Source organism: Microcaecilia unicolor, chromosome 10, assembly GCF_901765095.1.
Source record: "Microcaecilia unicolor chromosome 10, aMicUni1.1, whole genome shotgun sequence".
NCBI lineage: Eukaryota > Metazoa > Chordata > Amphibia > Gymnophiona > Siphonopidae > Microcaecilia > Microcaecilia unicolor.
The window spans coordinates 28519271-28540290 of record NC_044040.1 but is presented as its reverse complement, the minus strand read 5'-3'; the positions used below and the strand labels follow the sequence as shown (position 1 = coordinate 28540290).

At 45.5% G+C, this 21020-nt stretch overlaps 1 protein-coding gene across 2 annotated transcripts in view; it reads right to left on the bottom strand.

Moving 5' to 3' along the window:
* The window catches only part of GSAP (gamma-secretase activating protein), a 120318-nt gene that overhangs the window by 27429 nt on the left and 71869 nt on the right, over window positions 1–21020 (bottom strand). For both annotated transcript variants that reach the window (XM_030217086.1, XM_030217087.1), the window contains 5 exons: window positions 9975–10033; window positions 9207–9238; window positions 7800–7861; window positions 4056–4151; window positions 1079–1149 (listed from right to left, as the gene is read on the bottom strand). In XM_030217086.1, the coding sequence (XP_030072946.1) occupies window positions 1079–1149; window positions 4056–4151; window positions 7800–7861; window positions 9207–9238; window positions 9975–10033 (320 nt within the window). The remainder of the gene's footprint in view (window positions 1–1078; window positions 1150–4055; window positions 4152–7799; window positions 7862–9206; window positions 9239–9974; window positions 10034–21020) is intronic.

Here is a 21020-nt window from a genome sequence, read left to right as displayed (position 1 = left end):
TTTCCGTTTTAAAGGAAGCTCATGTCGGGGGAGGGGGGGGGGAAAGGGTGGTTGCTGTTTTCACTTCCTACAGATCTGAAGTGCTGTCCCGGCTCTGCCTGTTTGACTGACCTGCCTGAGGAACACCCTGATATCCACTGGACATCATGACACACCTTTGCCCAGGTTGTATAGTTGCCCGTGTTGCTGCTCTGGGGTTAGTATAGCTGCCTGAATTAGAAGCCTATTTCAAGGTTTTGTACGCGTTTGCTTTAGGCTGAATAAAGATAAAACCATTTGTACCATTATTCTTGCATCTCTTTCACTGTTTTTGCTGCTATGTAAATAAATGTCTATTTTTATAATACCTTGGAGTGTTGTATCAGTATTTGTTACTATAATTGGGCATGAAAATTCGGATCTATAAATAAAGGGAACGTGGTTTCTTTCCTGAATGTGCATTATCTGATGCCAAAGGGTGGTTGTTTTATATATTTTCTCCCTAATTCATACTAAGAGGCAGGTTCCTTAATTATACCCAAGGGGTGTAATCTGTATATGCCCTACAGCTAACTGGATTAGCCCAGCACTGAATATGTGGGTCTAATTCATCCTTGTGTGGTCAGCTCTGACTCCAGGGACCAAATATCAGGGAGGTTTTGGGGTTTGTTATTTTTTTTGTACTTCCAAATGGAAAAAATTCCACGGGGGGGGGGGGGGGGGGGGGGAAACCCAGTACACAGTGCTGTAAAACATTTTTGCCCAAAAGCTAAAGTCTAACACAGGGCAAAAGTGGCACAACACTAGAAACACAAGCTTTTCGCCTGAGCACATCTTTTCTTTCCATTTCCTGGAAGTGCCGGATGGCAATGCTGTAGACAAGAGATACATTATTCCAGAATGGTGCAAGCAAACTGGTTTGCAGAATACCAAGCCCCCAGGGCCTGAATCACACCCAACACTCAGCCGCTGACAGACGGAGTCAAGAGTCTGATTCAGAGGCCACGGAAATGCATGTACAGCAAAAGCCCAAACCCAAATATAGCTTATTCTAACGTAAAAATCACACACAAGTTAAAAAAAAAAAAAAAGCGCTTACAGACAGAAATCCCAGGAGCCAAGGTCGTATTTCCTCCATGCTGTTTCCAAAATCAAAACAATTAAATCAAGCTAGAAACGAAAAGGAAGAAAAAAAAAAAGATACTGCTGTATTACACTGCCTGAAAAATTAAAGTCCCATAAACATCAAAATTTCCATGTAATAAAAACTGAGACCCAGTGTGAGAGAGAGAGATTCACACAGATACAGTGTGTGCAAGAGAGTGTGTGTGAGACACAGACTCTCTGTGAGATTGAGTGTATGAGACCAAGAGAGTGTGTGAGTGACTGTGTGACACATAGAGAGTGAATGTGATACAGTGTGAAACAGAGTGTGTCAGAGTGAGAAAGACATTGACTGTGAGAGAGAGAGAGTGTGTGTGTGACAGAGATACCTCCCTTCCTCTCTCTGGTGTTAGGCCCCCCTCCCTCTCTCTCTCTCTCTGGTGTCTGAGCAGTTACTGTGCAGGACCAGGGTTGCCAGGTGGAAAATTTTTTTCCCACCCAATCCAGCCTAAAAACAGCCCAAAACTTGCCCAAACTCAAACCCCGCCCCTGACACCCCCACCCCGCCGTCATCAACCCCGCCCCCAAAGTCATAAACCCCGCCTCCCCCGTCATCGGCCCCACCCAGAACGTCACTAACCCCGCCCAAAACATCACTAACCCCGCCCCCCGCGGCCGAAAAAACCGCCTGAAAACCACCGAAAAGAAAAAAAAGAAGCCCAAAAAACCGTGACCCGCCGCGGGCAAAAATTTCCTGCGGCGGGTTGCGGAAAAACGCCCAATTGGGCGATAAAACCGCCCACCTGGCAACACTGTGCAGGACGCTGAGCTCTGGCTGTGCTTCAAGGAACTGACCAATCCTATTTAATAGAATGCACCTCCAACATTCTGAAGCCGAGAAACCTCGTGTGGTTGGTCACTTCTGCTTGTGACAAACCCGGAAGTACGTGATGTCAATTCAGGAGATGGATACAGAGAGCAGGAATGCCTCAGCCATGCAGTCAGCTTCAGAATGTTGGCGGTGCGTTTTATTATATAGGATAAGTTCACCACAAGGTACCGTTACACACTTCCACCATGTACACAGACTTTCTCTCACCTTGGAAAGTGCTTCATTCGGGGAACAGAGGGAGAGTGAGGTGCAGCGTCAGTCGGGAAACAGAGGGACAACATTGGACAGCAGCAGAATGTTTGTATTTACTGCCGTTCATGCTGAGACCATTCCTCTTGTCCTGCCCACTTTTAAATTACATACTCTAAGTTTTTCCTCCAGTCCCCACCAATCACGTAAGTATGTGGGAGATTAAGGGGTCCTAAAGGCGCGCTGAAAAATGGCTTGCGGTAGTGTAGGCGTAGGTTTTGGGTGCGCGCCGAGCCATTTTTTTAGCACGTCTGTTAAAAAAAAGGCCTATTTTTAAAATTTCTGCTGAAAATGGACGTGTGGCAAAATGAAAATCGCCGCGCGTCCATTTTGGGTCTGAGACCTTACTGCCAGCCATTGACCTAGCGGTAAAGACTCGCGCAGTAACCAGGCGGTAATGACCTACGCGTGCCAAATGTCACTTGGCGCGCGTCCGTTACACGTGCCTGAAAATAAAAAATATTTTTTTTCAGATGCGCGTCAAAAATGAAATTACCCGCAAGAGCCACGCGGTAGTAGGGCGGTAACTCCCTTCTGGCGCACGTTGGGCACGTGTAGACGCTTACGCGGCTTAGTAAAAAAGGACCCCTAAGGGTCTCCTTCCTTCAGTGCATTAGATTGGAAGAGATGTTTTTCTGCAAAGCTGAACCCTTAAGCACTACGGTCAACAATGTAGTAGCTATTATCCTCCTACCACGTGCCTGCACTCTGCCCACCCCGGACAGGGGAAGATGAGGGGGGCCTGCAGCCATAAAGCCCCAGAGGTCACCAGTACTGTTCTGCAGATCAGTAGTGGATTTCAGCCTCCATATAATCTTGAGAGCAATCTTTTAAACAAGGGCATATCAAGAAACATAGGACGTGTTATCAGAAGAGTGGGATACTTCTGCATTGATAAATATTGTTCCCTTTAATCCATCAAGATCTATCAGCTCCAAGTTATCAGGGTGGTGGGATGTTTTATGTTTGATTAATCAAATTCACATGGCTAAGAACACATCTGCTCTCTACTCATTTGCATGGGGAAGATCTCAGTGCTTTTGCTCAGCCAACATCCCTAGTTGTGAATCACTAAATGTTCCCACAAAAGACACATTTTGTGAAAACAGCAGGTTTCCAGGCAGCCCACAGCTATAGAGCATTCACTAGACTGCTGGTCTCCAAACAAGTTTTCAGTTTGGGACTCACTCAAGGACTCTCACAGACAGAGACCCAACACAACAGCACATCACAAGGGTTTATCATCACTTGGCTTCAATAGGCTAAAAGCTTAATTCACTAAGACTTTCTTTCGCATTCAGTGTCTAAGGGGAAAACCCTAATTTATTAGAGCTGTAATTTAGCTAATAAATATGTCACATTCCAGATGTTAAGTCCTTGTAGATTATTCTTGAATTTATTAATAAGGTGTTTTCCATGATTCACCACGGAGTCAAAGTTCTTGTACTGAGTAAACAACACACAGGAGTCCACATACAGCTGGTGCAGTGTTTCATCTCTGTTGGGAGTCCAGACACAATCCACATCTCTATTTTAGTCAGTTCTAACCATATATCCTCTTGCCTGTGATGAGACACTCTACATATTATGAGATTTTAGAGGCTTTAAACTCTCTCTCATGCTTCATGGAAGATTCTAATGCATATTATACTTCTCTGGTGGAAGAACTCCGTAAATATTAATCCCCTAAGAGAATTAAACAGCCTTCTGTTTCTCAAGCCATATCCCTGTGACAAATATCTGTGACACAACGTCCCTGGGTCTCACCCTTCAGGTCTCTCTAACAACCCATATAAACACGATTAAGATAGACTTTTTAAAAATTACAAACCAGTTTTGAAACGTAATCCAGTGCTATTTTGTCAATTTTGTCCTTCTTTAGATAGGGCAGATGTCTCGTGAGGTGATCTTTCAATCTGACCATGATCTGTAAAACAGAATCAGCCATTCAGAGAAGAAGTGATCTAGCCAGGTGACTACATCTTGACAGTGCCGTAGCGAGGGCGGCTGACACCCGGGGCGGGTCGCCGCTGCGCACCCCTCCCTCCGGGTGCACATGGCACGTGCACACCCCGCCCCCCCCCCCCCCGGAGCGCATTCTTACCACTGACGTAGGAAAGGGGATGGGTGGGAGGGCCGCTCCGCCCCGAGTGCACGTCGCTGGGAGCTCGTCGGCTCCGCTGGTTCCCTGCTCTCTCTGCCCCGGAACAGGAAGTGGACCGCCCCCCCTCTTTCCTACGCCACTGCATCTTGACTAATCAGAACCTCAGGATGAAACCTGCACCACATTTAGCAGCTAAAAGTACACCCACACCTTCTCAGGATGTCTTTTACCTGGATTAAAGAGAGGCATTCCAGAGGGATAAGAGGGATCATGTTTACAATCATGGGGGGGGGGGGCAGAATGCTACATACATAGAATAGTGTTTTCACATGTACCTGTGTAATTTCAGCCTGTAGCTATAGCACATGCAAAACGCACAGGTTAAGCAATTTTTCCAAGAGAAGCTGCCAGGGTAGTTCCCTTCTCAAATCTCACATAACGTTTTTCAACAATTGCACTTTTTCTTATAAACTGTCTAATTGCCTCAGATCATGTCCCAATCACTCCTTCCAGCAGATAGGGACAAACCATGACTCAGGCAACAGGGCTGTGGCCCTGGGCAGGACATGATGACAAGAGGACATAACCAGGGAAAGGAGAGAGAGTAAAAGTGCACAGAAACCAAGGAGAAGAAATTCATCATCCCATCTCCCCCATCCCATGCCTACATGCACCCTTACCCTCCCACTAACACACCCCAAGGATCGACGCAGGGATCAGGTGGGGGGGGGGGGGGGGTTGCTATTACCAGTTTCTGCTGAAGGTGCCACCTACTCCAGAGTCAACCCTGCAACAGCTTTTTACAGGTTAGGGGAAATGAAGTTCAGCACCAGCAACTGCTAACACTTAGGAGTCCATTTAATAAGTTGCGGCAAAAAGTGGCCTTAGCATGCCCTTTTGCAGGTTTTCTCCCCACATATTAAGGTCATTTTTACCACAGCAATAAAATGGCTGATTTTCCAATTTTTGTATTAAATGGCCATGTGCTAATGTTGCGTGAGCCCTTAATGACACCTAGGGGACCTTTTAGCAGCTGTGGGAAAAAAGGGCCCTGCGTAAGCAGCAGGGGCCGTTTTTCCAGTGCGCTAGGGCCCTTTTTACCGCAGCGGGTGCTGCCAGCACACATGGCCATGCGGTAATCTTTAAGGGGTCAATTCTATAAAGTATGACAAAAGGTAAGCTCCAAGCTGCAGTGTACCGAGTGCTAACAGCAACCGAGGTAAATGTGGAATGGCAATACTTATGTAATTACATAAGTACATAAGTAATGCCACACTGGAAAGAGGTCCATCAAGCTCAGCATCCTGTCCATGACAGCGGCCAATCCAGGCCAAGGGTACCTGGCGAATTTCCCAAACGTACAAACATTCTATAAATGTTATTCCTGGAATTGTGGATTTTTCCCAAGTCCATTTAGTAGTGGGGGTTTTTTTTTGTTACATTTGTACCCTGCGCTTTCCCATTCATGGCAGGCTCAATGCGGCTTACATATACAGGTACTTATTTGTACCTGGGGCAATGGAGGGTTAAGTGACTTGCCCAGAGTCACAAGGAGTGGCCTGTTCCTGACGTGGGACCAGAGTCCACCACCCTAACCACTAGGCCACTCCACTTGCCACTTGTTCTTTAGGAAATGCGTCTAACCCCTTTTTAAACTCTGCTAACCGCCTTCACCACGTTCTCCGGCAACGAATTCCAGAGTTTAATTATCCGTTGGGTGAAGAAACATTTTCTCTGATTTGTTTTAAATTTACTACACTGTAGTTTCATCGCATGCCCCCTAGCCCTAGTATTTTTGGAAAGCGTGAACAGACGCTTCACATCCACCTGTTCCACTCCACTCATTATTTTATATACCTCTATCATGTCTCCCCTCAGCTGTCTCTTCTCCAAGTTGAAAAGCCCTAGCCTCCTTAGTCTTTCTTCATAGGGAAGTCGTCCCATCCCCGTTATCATTTTAGTCGCCCTTCACTGCACCTTTTCCAATTTTACTATAATCTTTCTTGAGATGCGGCGACCAGAATTGAACACAATACTCAAGGTGCGGTCACACCATGGAGCGATACAACGGCATTATAACATCCTCACACCTGTTTTCCATACCTTTCCTAATAATACCCAACATTCTATTCACTTTCCTAGCCGCAGCAGCACACTGAGCAGAAGGTTTCAGTGTGTTATCGACGACGACACCCAGATCCCTTTCTTGGTCCGTAACTCCTAATTTTCCTTCTTATCGCGGAAACAAAGATCTTCTCACAGTTATCCACTAAAGCAAGGGTGTCCACCCTCAGCCCAGGCTGGGTTTTCAGGATTTCCACCAACATGATGCATTAAATCCATTTGCATATAATGGAGGCAGTGCATGCAAATAGATCTCATGCACTGATGAAATCCTGAAAACCCAACTGGGGTGCGGGCCCTCGAGGACCGAGGTTGGATACCTCTGCACTAGAATATTATTACAAACGTGCCGCCTAACTTATTTTAAAGGTTATTATTAAAATTTACATTTGTTATGCGAGATTTCAGTCTCCTGCTTTGCAAATACGTTTGGACGTATCTGTATAGAGCTGTACTAAACAGCATATTTTACTATTCGGCCAAACACGAATAATGAAAAATATTATTCGGCTGAATACGAACAACGGCCAACGAGTTTTAACATAACAAACAATAAAAGAAGCAACATAAAATCAGATATCAAGTGTCCATGTCAGGAGAATTTAGAACAGTAGAGCCCCGGATTATTCGTATTCAAATTTAAAATCGCTATTCGGCCGAATATGAATAATGTATTCGGGGCCAAATGGAATATTTGTTACAGCCCTAACAGTGCACCCCACTTTGCATCAGGACAGAGTCCCTTGATTTTAGGACAGTAGGCCTAGCTCAGAATGTGCACCGTTTTTGTGCCGGCCAATACTGAAGAACTGAGACTTATTTTAAAAACAGAAAAAGTACATGGGTCAATACTGAGCCGGCAACGGTCAGCAATTTTATACATGCTGACCACTGCTGGCTAACTTAGACCCCAATAGTCAGTGTCGGGCCATATCCAGGCAGCAGCATTAAATATCCAGACCAGTGGCAATACCTGGAAGTTATGCAGATACAACAGAGAGCTAACTGGGCAAAGACAGGACTAATATTTAAGCAGTCCTACTTGCCCAGTTAGCTGTGTAGCCACTGAATATTGCCAGTGTCTGCAAACTCTCGGTTTTGCCCAGATTTCACTCCCAGACAGTGCTGCAGCAGGTCAGAGGGGATAGTAACTTAGCAATGCTGCTGAATTACCCCTCCTAATCTGCTCAATGCAATTTAACCAGGTAACAACCTCTCCTGCCTGGTTAAATTGTTTTAAACATCATGCCTAGTGTTTTTTTTTCTTAACAAAATCTACACACAGCAGAAATGAACAAATTTCACATATTCTTAAACAGTGGCGCCATCTAGTGTTCATCTACATACCAGCCCTATCAGCTCCTTCTGCTGGTAAACTTCTTCTTCAAAGACTGGAACCATCCCTTGCTCTAAAATAAAAGGGAAAGGGAAATGGGACTTGATATATCGCCTTTCTGAGGTTTTTGCAACTACATTCAAAGCGGTTTACATATATTCAGGTACTTATTTTGTACCTGGGGCAATGAGAGGGTTAAGTGACTTGCCCAGAGTCACAAGGAGCTGCAGTGGGAATCAAGCTCACTTTCCCAGGATCAAAGTCCACTGCACTAACCACTAGGCTACTCCTCCACTCCAGAAACAAAACAAAAACACACCACCATGAGGTACGGCTTCAAACAGCAAGAGCTACCACAGAACCCTGAACTTTAAAATCAACCCTGCCACATGCAGTAAAGCCAGAAGAGAAAATAGTTTTAAGCAATTTGGCTCCAACAGGACGTACAATATACTGGGCCCGATATTCATCCGGCAGCGCTTTTGCTGACCGCCGCTGGCATTAAACCCAGATAGTCAATGCTGGGCCGTTTCCAGCAACCAATATTGAATATCCAGGTATTTTTAACTGCTAAAAAAAACTTTATAGATTAAGCTGATATTCAGCACTAACCAGTTAACTCTTTAGCGGTTAAAGATAGGTCACATAAAGAGCAGGCCTCTTTTAACCACAGATATTTAGAGGGGGATAACTAGTTATCTCTCGCCAAGTATCCATGGTTAGGCGCAGATATGCTATTTGATCGGTCAGAGGCTGTGTCTGGCCGGTTAAATAGCTCTGAATATTGGGATAGGGGGGAGACTATTCCTAAACCATCTTATCACTGCCTCTTCCCAAAACACCTTCTGGGGAAAAGGCTATGTTCAAAGCACACCCACTATTCCAAAGAAACTATTTCTATGGCCTGTTCTAAAATTAACTTTGAGGTTTTGTTTGACTCAGTTTTTTGTGGGGTGAGGGACAAGGGCAAGTCACAGACATCATGCAATGATGCCACCTACTGACTGGTTTAAGGTTCATGATCGAAGTGTCCTAGAAGGAATTGTGGTCCCCAGCTGAGGAGTGTTGCTGCAATGGCGGGACTAAAGTGAATTGAAAGGAGATACAAAAAGCTGCAAATGAAGACTTGTGGCCCTAGATTCCAGCCCTGCTTTTAACGAAACTGAAAGGCCAAAGGAGCAAGAAAGAACCTTCCAGAACAAGGCCCACTTCTTCTGAGGCTGATCTGCAACTGGAAATGCTCCCCTGAGGTAACCTTTTATCCTGCTGCCCTCTTTCCTTCACAGATTACATAAATAAATGTTTCTAAACAGCACCCGTCTGCATGCCAGCTGTTCTCCACTTCAGGCGTCTGCCTGTCTTGTATCGACATGGGGGTCTTTTGTGCTGGACAAGAGAAAGAAATGCTAATAAATTACCAGAATTCTGCACCCGCAAATGGGAAAGGACCCTGAAAAAAAATAGAAGCAAAACAAGACAGCTATATGAATTCTTCTTAAACAACATTAAATATAAATATTACCTATAGCATGCAGTTCTAGATACACCAAGCTACAGTGAACAAGCTCCAAGTGGATATAAACAAACTGAACTAAAATTGCGAAGTTTTATTTTAGATAACTGGCTATTTTTTTGTTTGTTTTAAATATGTATTGCACTTCAAAACTTCATCCTTACACAGTACTAGCTTCTAAACAAAAATGTTTATTCACTCTAGCTTTTCTATTTTGGGGCCTAGTAGTTTCTCCTTTTCTTCCAGCTCCACCAGAACGTGAGGTGGGATTCTGGCGCCAAGGGTCTTCATTCACAACTAGAGCCTCCCCCTCGCACACCACCTCGTGTGGTCACCGGGAGCCGTGCACCAGGAATCCTTTCAGAACTTTGGACCGCAGGCTATAAATCAGGCCACTAGGAGGCATATTTTCAAAGCACATAGCCTTCCAAAGTTCCATAGGTTTCTATGGAACTCTGGAAGGCTGAGTGCTTTGAAAATATGCCTTTAGGTGTCACAACCTTCATGACAACCAGAGGGAGGGGAGGGGCTGCAAACGCTGTCTCTGCAACATCCCCAGCCTTAACCAATAGTGTGTGGAAGGCCTGATCAAGGAATTGAACCAGAGACTCTTCACGTGTTGCTGCCCCTACTGTACTTATTATCTGTAATGACAACATAGAGAGTTACCAACATTTTTGCATTATCCAAGATGTTCCTGTGGTAGAGTGTAGACTTCTTCTCTTCCGTATTCTAGAATTAAGATACATTTTAAGGCACATTAGCATAACAGTAAAAGCTTCCAGTACAGGGGCAGTGATACCTCTAATCTGACTTTCTGTGGTACGTCCAAAGCACGGGTACTTTTTCTTTGTCCCTACTGGGCTCATAATCTAAGTTGTTGGTTTTTGTTTCTTTGTTTTTACCTAGCGCAACGGAGGGTTAAATAACTTGCCCAGGGTCACAAGGAGCTGCAGTGGGAATTGACCTCAGTTGCCCTGGTTCTCAGCCCAGTGCACTAACCATTAGGCTACAGATAAAGAAAGACGGTCAAAACCATCCTTAGACTGCACTATAGTCAGTAGATCCCAGATTGTCTCTCTCTCTCCTTCCCCTGGGTTGCCACCATCCCTTATTTTGCCCTGTCCCCCTTGCCTGTTCATATGCATAGTAATATCTCTCTCCTTCCCCTGGGTTGCCATCATCCCTTATTTTGCCCTGCCCCCCTTGCCTGTTCATATGCATAGTAATATAGTAGATGACGGCAGAGAAAGACCTGCATGGTCTATCCAGACTGCCCAATAAGATAAACTCATTACATATGGTATGAAGTGACACATCATACGTATAAACCTTATCTTGATTTATTCTTGCCATTTTTAGGGCACAGACCGTGGAAGTCTGCCCGGCACTGCAGAGAAGAATACGCTCTCATGTATAGATTTTTCCATGCCATGAATGTAGGCCAGAATATCTCCAAGTCTTACATTAAATAGCCTATGTATCTTCCTTACCTTGTCCAATCCTTTTTCAAACTAGGTTATATAAGGCTTGAATAATCGGGATAGGGGGGGGGGGAAGACCATTCCTAAACCATCTTATCACTGCCTCTTCCCAAAATACCTTCAGTATTAAAAGGATATTGGCAAAGCAAAATCATTTGCTTTGCCAATGTCCTTTAATACTGAAGCTTACTGGATGAAGATGTATTTCTCCATACAGAAAACATGTTTTTGTCTTTGCTATTTACTTCAGACAGGATTATATAACCCTGGTCCCACTCAAAACAATTCAAGATGCCGGCTATGCTCTTTAGGTTAGGTACTCTGACCAGGATCCATGAAAAACAGGTCTGATGAGCTGGGCGAAGGCCGGGGCCAGAGAAATCTCAAGTAGGCCAGAGGATCTCTTACCCTTCTCTCAGGGGCCAACACTTGGGAAATAAATCAAGCAGACACGGCCAATTAACTTCAAAACTCGTTACTGATTCATCTCAAAATGGGAAAAAAACAGTTCATGAAAACATTCCAATGGAACTAATATTTACAGTTCATAGACAGGAAAACGTCACATCCAATTAGGCTTCATCATAAGTCCATCCCATCCCAGACCAGTGATCCTGCTTAAGGCTGAGCAAAGTCACACCAAGAGTGGGGCTCCTCCATAACCAATCTTCCTGTGCCTGAGGTGTCTTTCTACTAGGCACTCCTTTCTCACGTATTCAGCTTCCCACTCAGGTTGTCTGACCTGCTGCTGCAGAGATCTACCTCCCCAGGTCTGGGACTCCCCCCTTGTTGCTCAGGGTCTTTTTTTTGGGGGGGGGGGGGGAGCAACCAAAAACCCCGCTGCAGCACTGCTTAGCACTTTTATCTCTTCACCCCACCTCCTCAGGCTGGGCCCCTCCATCTCCACCTACTTGGGGCAGCTCTGCTAGCTCCCATCAACACAGCGACCCCCCCCCAGTAGATTCTCCCACACCCTGCTCTGCAGCAGAGGCATCTTCTTGGGAGTTACACAATTGTTTCTGCCTGCCAGCCAGGGGTATAGCCACAGGTGGGCCTGGGCCCACCCAGAAGTGCTGAACCTTTAACATAGCTGGCATAGAGGAAAGCAGGCTGGGCTTCCGAGGTCCTGCATCTCCCTCCCTTAAGCACCGCTTTTGTGTGAACAGGTCCCCGGTTGTGGCAACAGTTCTCACACACTGCCTGCCGCTAAGCCAGACGTCTCCTTTCTGCCGTGTTCCCCCTCCCGCCCCCCCCGTCGCAACTTCCTGTTTGACTAGGCAGAGGGACACAGCAAAAAGGAGGCTTCCAGCTTAGCGGAAAACAGCATGTGAGAATCGCTGCACAGCCGGGGACCTGTTCATGCAAGAGTGACGCTTAAGGAATGGAGATGCAGGACTGCAGGGCCCAGCCTGCTCCCCTCCACGCTGCCAGGACCCATTCAAAGAAATTGTGAGGTGGGCTAGGGAAGGAGAGATGCTGCTCGAGGGGTTGGCGGTGAGAGGGAGAATTGTTAGGGATAGAATAATTGTTGGGCATAAGGGTGGAGGGGATGAGGAAGGCTGCACGGAGGGTGTGAGGGGTGAGAGAGGGAGAAATGTTGGACACAGACATGGAGGGGAGAGAGAGAAAGAGAGAGAGGCTGCATGGGAAAGGAGAGCAGCTGCAGGCGGTTAAGAGGGAGAAATGTTTGACATTAGGGTGAGATTGGGGGGGGGGGTGAGAATCTGCATGTAGGGTGAAAGGGAGAACTGTTGGATGCAAGGATGGAAAGAAGGGTGAGGGGTGGAAGGGAGGGAGATATGGTGCATGGGGAGAGAGGCAGAAATGTTGGACAAGGTGGTAGACAGGAGAAAGGGAGAAAATGCTGTATGGGGGAGGGGGAAAAAGAGAAATGGTAGATATTAGGAGAGAGGAAAAGATTCTGGACATTGGGGTAATGAGAGGGAGGGAAAGGAGATAAAGAGGGAGAAGTTGGATCCAGGGAGTCATGGAGAGATGCTGGACAGTGAAAGTGAGGGAAGAGACTGAGAAATGCTAGAGAAATGGGGGAGCGAGCAGGAGGGAAGAGAGAAGGGACAGGGAGATGTCAAGCTACAAGTGTGGAGATGGGGATAAAGAGGGAGCAGCTGTGGGCTAGAAGGGTGGAGGGGATGGTGGAATCATGCGGGAGAGGCCAGGAGGGGGTGGCAAGGAAATGAATGAGAGGATAGTGATTACAGAGCGTAGAAATATGGTAATAGGGATTAGATTAAAGATAAAAAGATAATGGAGGGCTGGGGAAGGTTTGAGATGGGTAATGGGAGAGCTACTGGGTGAGAGAAGATGGAAATTGGATAGATAGCTGAAAAGTAAAAAAGGAGGAGACAGGTGATAGAGGGTGAAATCTGAGTTGACAAAGCAGTGGCATAGCCACAGGTGGGCTTGGGTGGCCCAGGGCCCACCCATTTATGGCTCAGGCCCACCCAACAGTAGCACATGTTTAGTGGTAACTGGTGGGAATCCCAAGCTCCACCAGCTGAAGATTTTCCCCTGATGGTAACGAAAACGCTACTCTCCACAACACTGGCACCTGCGCATGCTCAGTTTTCAGTGCGTGCCTGCTGCCAAGGTGGAAAGAAGCGTTTTCCCACCAGCTGAGATAATTCTTTTTTTGGAGGGGGGTGGGGGGAGAACACTTGGTGCCCACCCAATTCTTGCCTAGGCTTACCCAAAATCTGTTGTCTGGCTACGCCCCTGTGGCAGAGAGCAGAAAAGAGAGAGGAAAGAGCTAAAAAGAAATGACCAATAAGTCAGAGGCAGGTGTAGTGAGGAATAGACAGGAGAGAGGAGAAAAGACAAATGGACAGCAGCCACTTGAAGGAGAATTAGCAGACGGCAGACAGGAAAGCAGAAAAGAGAAACCAGAACCAACATAATGGAAAAATAAATTGTCCAGACCAATTTTATTTTCAATGCTTTAAATGGAATATGTTAGCTTTGGGAAATGTGCCATAATAAATGTTTTTGTATTGGGTTCAGTAGAAAAGGAAATGCACTTCTGTTTTTTCTCTCTCTAGTGTTATAGTACATGCTAAGTTTAACTTCTTGGGGTTCCCAGCTCAATTTTTGACCAAATATTTTTATTTCTAATTTGTGATCCCTTGTTCTGTATTTGGTGAGGGTCGGTATTGATCAAGTCTCTACAGCGCAGTAATTTGCATTCAGATAAGTGAACTGGTTGCTATTTTGTTTTTTAAAGTTTGTTGCAGAAGTGCATTTTTATGTACAGGATAAAAAAAAAAAAAAGACATCTGGCATTGGACGCAAATGATTTAAGACAAATTGGAGAGCTTCAGATCTAGAATAGGTATTTGTTTTAGAGGTATATATGATGCTTCATTGTCTTTAAAAATTAAACAAAGGACTTCCGGCGGAGCCGAGCGGCAAGATGGCCGCGGTCTAGAAGAGCTCCGCAACTCCGCTATCGGGCTCTTTGCTTCCCCGCTCCCCAGACCTACCATGCAACGCCCAAAAGATGCCTAAAGCCCTCCAGCACCGGAGGACTCTGCCGAAAGACACCCACCACGCCTTGAGAAGCGGGAACGACAGAGGATCGCGACGCACGCGGCGGAGTGGCAAGATGGCGGCCAAGGATGCAGAGTGAGAGCGTGCAGTGCACTCGTGCCGCGGCGGTAAGGCGAGCAGAACAAGTGTGTAGGGGATGATTGTTGGAGAAATCGGAGTCGTGGCAGGGCATTAGGAAGCGGGAGTAAGTCGACGATGCTTCCATTTTTCTTCTCCCTCCCCCCCTCGGCGCACAGGAACGGGACCATATACAGATATGACGAGAGACTTTCTGGAAACATCTCATCTATAAAGATCCGAGTATACTAATTCATGCCCCAGCGTGCATAGACGCTGTCTCACCATAGTAGGGATAGTTAATAAAGACTATTACCACAACATGCTGGCTGAAACGAGAAGGCGACGCCGGGTGTTATAGATAATTGGTGTCTGCGGCCTGGTTCTGGGCAGTTAAATAGGAGTGAGCCCATAAAGTGAATAAAACCAACGGGCTGGATTAACGCGGAGAGTGTCTCTCCAGACTTTTATAATTGGGCTGATCACGTTGATAAGAGGGTAAAAACTGGACCCACAACATCACTGAATTACCCCCGGGCAAAAAGGACTAAGCAAGTAAGATCAGTGACGAAGAGGCTAAAGAGAAATTGTAATACCCTCTGCATGGAGCAATTTTTGAGGCCCAAATCAGCAGGAACAACTAGAAGCGGAATTAAGTACGACAAAGGGAAAAATTCCCCAACATCCATTGGGATCAAGATGTCAGAAGGTAAACTTGAAAAGCTTGGTGATTTTTCTGAAAAACAACTTGCGCAGATCACCATGGCGGTCAGCGCTGCATTGAATCCCAGATTTGACTTGCTAGAACGTCAAATGAGCAGTTTAGAATCCACCATGGCTGACACGGTGAGACGAATGGGTGAAGCGGAAAGTAGAATCTCAACGGCAGAGGACAGGGGAGCGCAGAATGTTCAAGATGTCACGCGCTTGATGGAGCAACTTAAAGCACAGCAAGACAAGATCGAGGACATGGAGAATAGAGCAAGGAGATGCAATCTCCGCATTGTGGGTCTCCCAGAAGCAATTCCTGAGAGATCACTAGGACTTCTCTTGGAAAGCTGGCTTAAAAAAGAACTTGCCCTGTCAGACAGTTATGGGGAACTATGCATAGAGCGGGCCCATAGGCTTGGCCGTCGGCAACCAGGACAGCAAAGACCCAGACTGGTGATAATCAAAGTCCACAACTATCTACACAAGGAAGAAATCATGAGAGGCTTTCGACTGAAAAGAGACACCTTAAAGTACGATGGCGCATCGATAAAAATCTTCCAAGACTATTCGGCTGGTGTACAAGAGCAACGTCGCCGGTTCCACCCCCTCTGCACGACACTGGTAAACAGAAAAACAAGATTTATGCTGATTTACCCAGCCATATTGAAGATTCAACATGAAAATGGATGGCGATCGTTTCACTCTGTCCAGGAGGCCCAACAATTTCTAGAAACTGAACTACATGCACCAGCTGAGGCACCAACCTGACTCTATGTTTGGCAAAAAACAGAAAGAACAATGTCTTAACCTGGTTTATGGTTCCCTGCATATGACGAGGACACAATATGCAAGATAAGTCTAAAGCAAAGAATATGTTGATTAAGAAATGTTGGGTTAAAAAGTTATAACTAGTGTTGTTGTCTATATGAAGAGTCCCTCCGGTAGTAGTACCGGGGTGGCTTTAGCGTTATCACCGAGGGATAGGGGGGATCCTCTTATGAAGGGGAGAGAGGGGTAGGCGCGGGGAGATGAGCCAATAGCGGTCTTACACCACAAATAAGAGGAAGTTCTACTAGAGGGTAAGGGTTCTCGCAAGAGAAAGGTAATGGGCGGGGGGGAATGGGGATTTAGTGGGATGCAACACTTAGGGGGAGGGGCACTCAGAAACACAAAGGGCAGGTCCTCCACTCAGATTATACACAAGACCATCGAGTGGGTAGGATGTCAAAATCAGAATATTGAAACACAAAGTAGAGGCAACATCTACAGCTTCTGGGAAAGGGCTGGGACCCAGGAGCTGAGTTTTTTTTCTGGTATACTGTTATGAAGATAATATGTCTTGGCGGTAACACACTGTAAAATAGTCACCTGGAATGTAGGAGGCATCACGTCTCCCATAAAAAGGAAAAAGATCCTAACACACCTAAAGCGCCTCAACGCAGACATTGCCTGTTTGCAAGAGACAAAATTGACAGCACCAGAGCATGAAAAACTCAAGCAGGGATGGGTAGGTCAGGTGATCCACGCGTCCCCCGAAGGGCGGAAGGGAGGGGTGGCAATCTGCATACATCAAAAACTCGCTTGCACGGTAGAGACAGTACTGCAAGATCCCAAGGGGCGATTCATTTTGGTTAAAGTGTGGCTCCAAGGGAGAGAATTATACCTGTTAAATGTATACGCACCCACCCCCCCTGACAATGTTTTCTTTCCTGAACTGTCCAGAAAGTTACTTCCATATGAAGACAAGCATTTGATAATTGTGGGAGACATGAACGTGCTTATGGACCCTAAAATGGATTATTCAGGGGAGGGACACAAGGGAATGGAGAGTAGGAAGGGCACTCGGATGTTGAAGGAGTTTGGAAGCTCCCTCTCAGTGATAGATGCATGGCGGAATTTACACCCAGACTCAAGGGAGTATACACATCAGTCCAGAGCACATGGGACCTGGGGAAGGCTGGATTATATATTGATATCATCAGCTTTATTCCAGTGCATAAGAGACACAAAGATTGAAGAAATATTGATTTCTGACCACAGTCCGGTATGGATAGAATTAGGGGCACCATGCAACTTCCAATTACACAGACAATGGAGATTCCCAAATCATTTAGTGAAAGATAAATCTTTTCTAAAATACATGGTCAAAAAATGGGAAGAATATGACTCATTTAACAAAGAACATAAGTCTGACCCGCAACTGTATTGGTGTACTGGTAAAGCGGTGCTCCGGGGTGACATAATTGCCTATGTAGCAAGAAAAAGGAGAAAGAATGCAGCTAGCCTTTTACATCTGAATAAGCGACTGCAGAAAGTTAAGCGTCGATATATGCAGCAGCAAACCGCAGGAAACAGGGAGGCGTATTTGTCTGTCCAGGCTGCTCTAAACTCATTATTACAGGAAAGAGCGGTAAAAAATAGGACTTTCCTAAAATATAAGTTCCACAGATTCGGAGATAGAGTGGGAAGCATGTTGGCCCGGGTGGTGCGGAGAAGGGGAGGGGGTAGAACTATCTCAGTCCTGAAAAGTAAAACAGGAAGCATTACTAACAGTCCAGATGAGATTCTTCAAATATTTCAAGAGCACTTCACACAATTATATACTGCAGAACATCCACCCAGGGAGGCACACATGGAGGAATTTCTTAGAAGGGCCCAAATGCCAAGGCTCAAAGAAACTGATATTGCCACTTTGGAGGCTCCCATCCTGCCCAAAGAACTGTCAGAAGCGATTAAAGGGCTGAAAGCATATTCAGCACCAGGGATGGATGGGTATTCCGGAGAATTTTATAAAATGTTGCAACCCCAATTGATACGGCCCCTATTTGAATATCATCAAGCGGTAATTCAGGAAGGGAGATTCCCAATGCACGAAAATATTGCATGCATATCATTATTGTTGAAACCAGGGAAGGCAGTAGAGGAACCGGAGTCTTACAGGCCCATATCATTAATTAACGTTGACATTAAGCTTCTTGCGAAAATCTTGGCCACACGGCTCAATAAGTTGTTACCCAACGTGATTGAGCCTACGCAGGTGGGCTTTCTACCTAATAGACAATCCGTGCTGCACACCCGGAGAGTATTGCTCGCAATGGCACGCTGCCAAACTGAGAAGATTCCTGGAATCTTGGTAAGCTTAGATGCTACCAAGGCTTTCGACAGGGTAGGATGGGACTTTTTATTCTATATGCTAGATTGGATTGGGATTCCTCCTGGAGTAAGACAAGCAATAGAGGCTTTATATACTAACATGGAGGCACATATAGCAGCGAACGGGGGGCTCTCGGAAAAATTTCAGATAGGCAGAGGAACACGACAGGGATGCCCCTTGTCGCCACTACTGTTCGATCTAACATTGGAACCACTACTTCGTCAGTTAAATTCTGACCCTAGAATCAGTGGTGTACAGTTGGGAGAACAGGAGGTTCGTGCGCTGGCTTATGCTGATGACGTCCTCCTAGTGCTGACTAATCCGAAAAAGTCTTTTAAAATGGCCTTGACTTTGATAGAGGAGTACGGAGTGTTATCGGGGTTTAGCCTTAACCTATCCAAATCTTGTGCGATGCATATGGACATAGGTACTAAATTACAATGGCAAGGAAAAACCACACTTAGATGGGAGACAGCGAAGTTGAAATATCTAGGGGTACACATTACAAGTGATAGAACCTCCCTGTATAAAGAAAACATTTCCCCACTATTGGAAATGACTAGGAGTAAACTGTCGATGTGGAGGGAACTGCCACTCTCTATTTGGGGAAGAATAGCATTATTTAACATGATGATAGCTCCCAAATGGCTCTATGTCTTCCAACAGTTACCACTTTACCTGAAAAATAGAGATGAAAGGCAGTTACAGCGTTTAATACAAGCATACCTGTGGCAGGGTAAAAGACCTAGGATACCTTATCATCAGATGGCAACCCCAAGGGAGGGGGGCGGCATGGGACTACTGAATATAAAATTCTTAACAATAGCGAGCTCCATGCGACACATAAACGATTGGTACCGGGGAACATCGGATTTCTCCGTTACATCAGTGGAGACCTCGATGTTCAGGGATATCCACTTTAGTCACTTATTACACTCTGGAACCCCCTTACCCACATCAGCATTTCAGATACACCCATTATTGAAATCCCTCAGGGAAACTTGGAGATGGGTGTGCAGACGCCGCCGCTTCTCCCCCCGAGTGTCCCCTTGGATGTCAATTTGTGATAATCCTGCTTTCCCCCCAGGCCAAGGGCCCAGTATATTTAGCAGATGGGCAAAAAAGGGGATTATATACTTGGCGCATATAGTTACAGAGGAGGGACACATACACACGTATCAGGAACTTCAGTCACGATATGGGATCCCAAAGACACATCAGTTTGCATACTATCAATTACACCATTATGTGGCCTCCCTGGGCTGGACAGACCTTACGGAAGATGTGGTGGAAGTCTTATCGGAGGAGTTTACCCTGGGAGCGCAGCTTAGGGTGCCCCTGAAATTCCACCACCAGCAACTCAAAGATTCCACAGAAGAGATAGACTTCCGGCGGCTAGCGCATGAGTGGTCAAACGATTTAGGGTGCACACTCACTGAGGGAGAGTTTAGAACTCAATTGAAATCTATTTACAAACAGAGGCTGTCTATCCCACAGAGGGAACGACTATATCGGTGGATGCTTAGAACACATATTTCGCCCCATAGAGCGCGGAAAGCGGGGTTTGATACAACAGGGGCATGTCCTAAATGTGGCCATGAGGAGGCATCACTCGGCCACATGTTTTGGAGCTGTCCCGGTATTGAAAAATTCTGGAAACAAGTCATAGGAGGGATAGGTCAATTATGGCATTGCACCCTTGTGCGGGAACCTACTATCTTATTCAATATTTTTAGCTACACCGCAGACCCCACAGAGGGATTCAGGGCATTTGCAAAGATAGCAATCTATTTTGGAATAACAGCCATATTGCAATATTGGAGAGTAAAAGAAGTTCCCCCTCTGCAGCTATGGCGATCCCAATTAGTGAAACAAATGAGAATTGATAGATGTGGAGTACAGGATCTGGACAGTTCAGCAGGCCATAGGTTTAGGGCGCAATGGGAGCCATTGTGGGACACCCTCCCGCCTAGAGCGCGAAGTTTACTGCTAAATTCATAATCTGGCACTCTTTGACCCTGCATCAGTCAGGGAGTCTAAGACAAGGTGACAGGTAGGACAGCACTTTATAGCAAGGCGTAGACTGGTTCATATTCTGATGTACAGACAGCTAATAACATGTTACTTTGGAACAAAAAAAAAGAGTTGTGACACTGCCCTAATGTTGGTTGACAATGTAGGGAGGGAGGGAGGGAGGGAGGGTGATTAAGGGAGGAATAAATAAATGCAAATATGGTAACTCATTTGTTGAAGATATGACATCAGAGAACATCTCCTGTAATGTAGTTTCTTTGATAAGTATCAGTGAAAGGTTCACTACCTCCGTTATTAAACATGATTACTATATAAACCCACAAGGAAGGAAGGGTGGGGGGAGGGGGGGTTCAGGGATAAAGAAGAAAATGATTTGATGAATGTGGAAGGATTACAAGTTGTCTATGATATTAGTTGGGCTTTATGCCGGATAATAAATATATAGGTTTCCTATAATACGCCAATAAGCAGATTTAAACTTAATGACTTCCAAAGAAGACACCATATGGAATTTCAATCAACAGATTTATTGAGAAATCAAACTCTGTATCACATGTTGTATCTTCATATATCGTTGGTTCTGTATTGTATTCCTTATACTCTTAATAAAAAAGATTTAAACATAAAAATTAAACAAAACTTACATATGTTAATGCAATAAATTGATTCATAGTGTGGTTGGTTAGTAAGCATTTTGATTTTGTTGCCACATAGT